The 6,000-nt window shown below is 57.4% G+C and overlaps 1 protein-coding gene across 1 annotated transcript in view; it reads left to right on the top strand.

The window, feature by feature from the left end:
* PSTPIP1 (proline-serine-threonine phosphatase interacting protein 1) overlaps positions 1-6,000 on the top strand; it is a 42,725-nt gene that overhangs the window by 27,801 nt on the left and 8,924 nt on the right. Inside the window, exons 4-7 of the mRNA XM_007469159.1 lie at positions 1,891-1,925; positions 2,168-2,274; positions 4,575-4,637; positions 5,276-5,374. Of these exons, the coding sequence (XP_007469221.1) occupies positions 1,891-1,925; positions 2,168-2,274; positions 4,575-4,637; positions 5,276-5,374 (304 nt within the window). The remainder of the gene's footprint in view (positions 1-1,890; positions 1,926-2,167; positions 2,275-4,574; positions 4,638-5,275; positions 5,375-6,000) is intronic.

Consider the following 6,000-nt stretch of genomic DNA (forward strand, 5'->3'; position numbering starts at 1 on the left):
AATCTATGGGGCTGCCTCAAGGGGACCCCCTACCTGAAGGCAAATCCAGTGGGGGTTTCTGATAAGAGGGGGCATGCAGTAAGCCCTTAGGTGGGGCATTTTGGAGCTACAGCTCAGGTCAGGTTAAGAGGCCTGGGGACCCCCAGGTCAGGGTGTGCAGTAGTGGGCTCAGGGGAGGGTGGCACAACAGCAACCCTTGTAAAGCATCTGCTTTGCACCAGCTCAAAGGTGCTTTAAACATATACATTCATTTAATCCTCATAACCATTCTGTTTGTGCTATTATCCCCATTTTACAGAAGGGGAAACTGAGGCACAGAGAGGCTAGGTAACTTGCCCAAGATCATACAGAGAGTCAGTGGCAGAGCTTGGATTGAATTCAGGCCGTCTGGCTCCAGGGTCTGCTTCTAATGCACCTGGGAGTCCAGAGCAGGAAGCCCCTACCCAGGTTCCTAGCCTGGGATTCCAAGTCACCTCCCTCCTCTGCCAGGAGGGGCAGCTCACCCCTCTGAGAGGCCCCTGCCCCTGAGAGCTGATGGGCTGGGGAGAGGCACTTTACCGTCAGTGCTGCTCTGACCCAAGGGCCACTCGTGGTGCCCCTTACCCATCAGCAGCAGACAAGACTGGGCCCTGAGTGGGCTCCGACATCTTTGCTCAGATCTCAACTCCGTTTGTAGCTCTGGGAGATAGCCCCCTGGCAGGACTGCCAGATAAAATATAGAATGCCCCGTTAAATTTCAGAGAGACAACAAATATTTTTAAAATTTAAGTGTGTTCCAAATATTACATGGGGCATGTTGACATTCAAAAACTATTTGTTGTTTATCTGAAATTTGAACTTAACTGGGTGGCCTGTATTTTTATTTGCTCCATCTGGCAACCCTACCCTTGGGCATCACCCCCTCACACCTCCTATGCCCAGCCAGCCCCTTCCCTTTCCTTTCTCCTTGGTGCCCTCTCTGGAGTGGGCAGTGTCTGCATGTCTGCTTCAGACTGGCCACCTGGTGCCTCCTGGCTCCTCCTACTGGGTTTTCTCAGGCACCCCAAGCTTAGTGCACCCTAAAATAACTCCCCATTTTCCCTCCTGGGCCCCTCTCAGAGGTGTCACCACCATCCACCCAGCCACCTAGCCAGGGACCCTAGTGCAAGCTTAGTGCACCCTAAAATAACTCCCCATTTAGTGCACCCTAAAATAACTTAGTGCACCCTAAAATAACTCCCCATTTTCCCTCCTGGGCCCCTCTCAGAGGTGTCACCACCATCCACCCAGCCACCTAGCCAGGGACCCTAGTGCAAGCTTAGTGCACCCTAAAATAACTCCCCATTTAGTGCACCCTAAAATAACTTAGTGCACCCTAAAATAACTCCCCATTTTCCCTCCTGGGCCCCTCTCAGAGGTGTCACCACCATCCACCCAGCCACCTAGCCAGGGACCAGGGAGCCCCTCAGTTTTTCGCTGTCCTCACCTGTACCTCTTATTCATCCTGTCCGAAGGCCCCTACATCTCTCCCCTCCATCACCTCTGCCCTGCTTGTCCCCCTCTTCCCCCACAGCCCCCTCCAAAATGTCCTCAGGCCACCTGCCAGTTCTGAACCCCACCCTCTGCTGCTTCGAGGGAGGGCCCTGAAGATGTGCAGAAGCCAAGAGCATTCTGCCACAGTGGGAGGTTTGATTGCTTTATAACTTCCAAAGAGAGAGATTTGCATTCCAGAAATCCCAGCTTGAGTTCTGAGCGGATGGTCATGGTCTGGCTAGAGGGTCCCTGGGATCTAGGTCAGTGTGTGTGAGTGAGCCAGGGCCCTCCCACCAAAATAAAAGTCCCCGGGCCCAGCCAGGACTTCAGGTTCCCCTGCACTGTCCTCCTGCTGATCCTGGTCTTTCTGTTTTGCAGCTCCCTGAGGGCCTCCTTTGACTCTCTGAAGCAGCGTAAGTCCTGCCTGCTCCCCACGCCAGGCTGCAGGGTGACAGGACCTTCTGGGAACACCAGATCCCCCACCGGTGTGGGGATGGATGGATGCTGGCCGGGAGTCGAGGCTGGTGGGGGACTTGGGGGTGACAGAGATGAGCTGTGGGGTTGGGGTGGGCTGGCCCAGGCAGGGGCGAATATGTGAGTGGCTGGGGCCCACCAGGTCTGACACCGGGGACCACTGTCCTTACTCCGCCCCCAGAAATGGAGAACGTGGGCAGCGCCCACATCCAGCTGGCCCTGGCCCTGCGTGAGGAGTTGCGGAGCCTGGAGGAGTTTCGGGAGAGGCAGAAGGAGCAGAGGAGGAAGGTAAGGGGGCACGGGGATGGGCCTCGAGTGGGCGGTGGCTGTTGTCGCTGTGGAGGCAGTAGGGGATGGGCTTTCCCGATGGGCAGCATCCCAGGCTTGCGGGTGATGGCGATTTGAAGGAGGAGAGGGGGCTGTGGACAGACGCCTGGTACTGGGACCAGGGCCCAGCTCTCGGGCCTGAAAGCCCCACTGGGAGTCTTCCCCCTGCGCTATCTCAGGCCAGGAAGAGGGAAAGACCTTGGTCTTTTTGATCATCCTACTACAACAGGCTATAGAGGGTCCATGACAGCTTGCGGGTATCCAAAGGAGGCAACCTAAGTTGGGGAGTCACCAGAAACTGGTCCTGAGCCCAAGGATCAGGGCTGTTTACCTGGGTGAAAGGAAGACTTGGGGGTCAGTCACTGCAGCCACTCTGCAGGGCTGCCTGAGGCTGAGGGGAACAGACAGAGCTTGTGGGGAGTGGGGGCTGCCGAGCCTACCTCAGCAACCAAAGGTACTGTTCACCCATCTGTAGGGTGTGGCTGTCCCTAGATGGAGGGATTGCATGGACAGGAAGTGAGGTCCCCATCATGGGAGGTATACAAACAGAGGCTGGAGGCTACTTGTCAGGGAAGCTGCAGAGGTTGGATGGGAGGTGGGCTTGGTGACCCCTGTGTCCCAGGGCCCCCTCCCAAGCCTGAGACTCTCTGACTGGCTGAGCACATGGCCCTCTGGGAAGGCAGGTACGGACACATGATCAGCCTCTCAGGGCCTTAGTGATGAGCGTGGTGCCTTGGACAGGGTGGGAGAGGCCAGGGCACAGGAGCACTTCTCGCTTGGAGAGGAAGCATTATTGTAAACTGTCCAAAGAACTGAAATGGAAAATTCCACACAACTGAGCTATGAAGGGACAGAAGTTCATGGCTGGGGCCAGGCTGGGACTGGGTGTCCTGGCCAAGCCACTTACCCTCTCTGCGCTTGTTTCCCTCTTGCGGGATGGGATACTTACGTCCACCTCCCAAGCTTTGGGGGACTCACCCCAGAGCTAGGCCCCTTGCAGTCTTCACAGGCAGGGTGCTGGCTCCGATCAGTAGCTCTGGCCACAGAAATATAGTGTGGCTGTGCTCCCTGTCTGCCCATCTGGCCAGCTGGGGCCTCAGGCTTTCAGGATTCTAAATTTGGGTTCCTGAGCAGACAATGGGTCCTCCAAGCCAGCCCCAGAAGTTGGCCCAGCCTTAAGGAGCTGCAGCAGGCGACCCCTCTGAGCTGGGACTTGCTTGCAGAGCATCTACCGTGACAGCGAGGCCCCAGGATGGCTGTTTTGAGCTTTCCTGTGGCCAGTGGGGCTGTGATGTCTGAAAAAGCTGTTCTGGACACAGGGACAGTTCCACGGTGTGATCAGGGCTCCCACAAGCGAAGGACAGCCGTGATGTAGTGTGCGGGGAAGGCTGCCTGGGTGTGTGTGCACACGTGTGCATGTAGGGACGTGGGTGTGCACCTAGGAGAACGAGAGTACACCTCTGCACAACTGTGAGCATGTGCATGTGTTTCAGTGTGTGTGTGTGTGACCAGGTGGCTTCTTGAGATCTCCCCGCTGGCACCGGCCCCACTGAGACCCCATGCACAAACTGGCTCCAGCCCCAACACGAGAGGTGTTTCATTTCCAATTATCCTTATAGCCAATCTCTGTCCAGACCGAGTTCCATCCTCTCCATCTGTACAAGGAGCCTGGGAGGCGAGGTGGAGGTGCAGGGGCCCCGTGTGTACCAGCGTGTGACCATGACCAAGTCTGTGGGGTGTGTACACAGGGCCCATGGCTGTGTGTGGCGGACATGGGAGAGTGTGCTTATGTGTACTTGTGAGTGGTGTCTGAGGTTGCTCTGTGAAAGCCTTGTGTATATGCAAGGGGGAGCGTTTACTTATGTGTGTGTAACTCTGTGTGCCTGTGTGTACCAGCGTGTGTACACGGGGTATGATGGTTTTGAGTGGGTACAGAGGCTTGTGAGTGAAGGACAGCGTGCATGTGTGTGCGCATGTGCACGTAGGTAGGTTGGGTATTCCTGGGCTAGAGACCAAGTCCTGGCTGGGGTCTGCAGGGAGAGGATACACCATGTGTATCCATGCCCCGGGCTCCTCTAGCTTTCTGTTCTGAGCAGTAGCTGTGAAAGAGCAGGCTGAGGGAGAGGGAGGGCATCTTGTCACCATCCCCTTCAGAGCCAGGAAGGAATGTTGGGCCTCATCCCAAGGACACCCCGTCCTCTGGGCCTAAGGGAGTGTCCTGAGGCCACGGCCCCAAGCTCAGAGCCTCATGTCCCCTGCAGTATGAGGCCATCATGGACCGTGTCCAGAAGAGCAAGCTGTTGCTCCACAAGAAGGCCATGGAGGTGAGTGCAGGGGTCTTAGGCCTGGAGGGGTGGCAGGGGTCAGGGTGTGGATGCCAGGAGCCCTGGACTGGGCACCTGGGACAGGGCTTGCCTCAGGCCTCCATCCAGCAACAGGCACAGTGGCCTGTCGGGTTCTTGGTGTCGCACTTGCTCCCAGGGTGCCATGCATATCGGCCTAGGCCCTGACCTTGGGGGGCTCCTGACTGATGGGCAAGCAGCCAGTCCCAGACAGTGGTCTACAGGGTCATCCAGGCTGTCAGCTGGGGACTCCAAGGGCAGAGGGAGAAGGGACCCCTGAGCTGTGTCTCCTAGTTCACTGAGTAAGGAGAAACATAGCTCCACCACGTGTGCAGAGGCTGGCATCGTGATGATGCATGGCATTTTAAGGGCCCTGCTGGCGGTTTGATGTGACCACACCTCTGAAGAGGCCGGGGCTGAGGGCAGGGCTACATTGTCCCCACTGGGAAGGGGCCTGGGAACAAGACTCCCTTCTGCATCTCCATTCTGGATCCCCAAATCCTTGTCCCTGGTGAGGAGGCCCCTAACCCACCCACAGCCCCCAACAGGGAGAAGGGAGGTTGGGCTCAGGAGCCTCACTCTGGCGCCCCCAAGTCACGCTCCTCCACACCCCGCCCCAGTCCAAGAAGACATATGAGCAGAAGTGCCGAGATGCAGACGACGCCGAGCAGGCCTTCGAGCGCATTAGCACCAATGGTCAACAAAAGCAGGTGGAGAAGGTGCGTGGAGCCCCTGAGGCCATGTGGTGTCACAGGGCTGGGGCAGGGCGGGGAGGGAGGGAAGGGGTACCACAGACACTCCAAGGCAAGGTCTGCGTCTGGGATATCCTGGCTGCTCACCTCGCTCTGAACCTTCATCCCTCTGTCTGTGAAATGGGTTTCCTAGAATCTCAGGGTCTAGATAGACAGAGTCAGCTTGATCCCCTTTGCCATCTCCAGGCTGCACCCAAGGGCCCATTCCTCAGAGCGGGCCCACTGCAGCCCAGGCCCAGAGCTCACAGGGCAATGAGAGCAGATGCTAACCCTCACACAACCCTTTGGAGAAGGGCTCAGTAGGCCCATGTCACAGAGAGGAAACGGGCCCAGAGATGGTAAGTGACTTGTTCAAGGTCTGAGGGCCAGGCAGAAACAGAGAAAGGACCCAAACCCAGGTTGTCCAGAACCCAAGCTCTTGACTGCTCTGGCCTCTTGGCCAGGGTGGGAGTGTCAGAGATGCCAGGGCTCAAGAACACATTTTGCCCATTGCACAGACAGGAAAGCTGAGGCCCAGAGAGGGCAGGGGCCGGCAGGTGAGTTGGTGGCAGCAAGTCAGGGACAGAGCCCCAGCCTCAGCCAGCGGGTTCAGC

Source organism: Lipotes vexillifer, unplaced genomic scaffold (genome assembly GCF_000442215.2).
Source record: "Lipotes vexillifer unplaced genomic scaffold, Lipotes_vexillifer_v1.1 scaffold103, whole genome shotgun sequence".
NCBI classification, from domain to species: domain Eukaryota; kingdom Metazoa; phylum Chordata; class Mammalia; order Artiodactyla; family Lipotidae; genus Lipotes; species Lipotes vexillifer.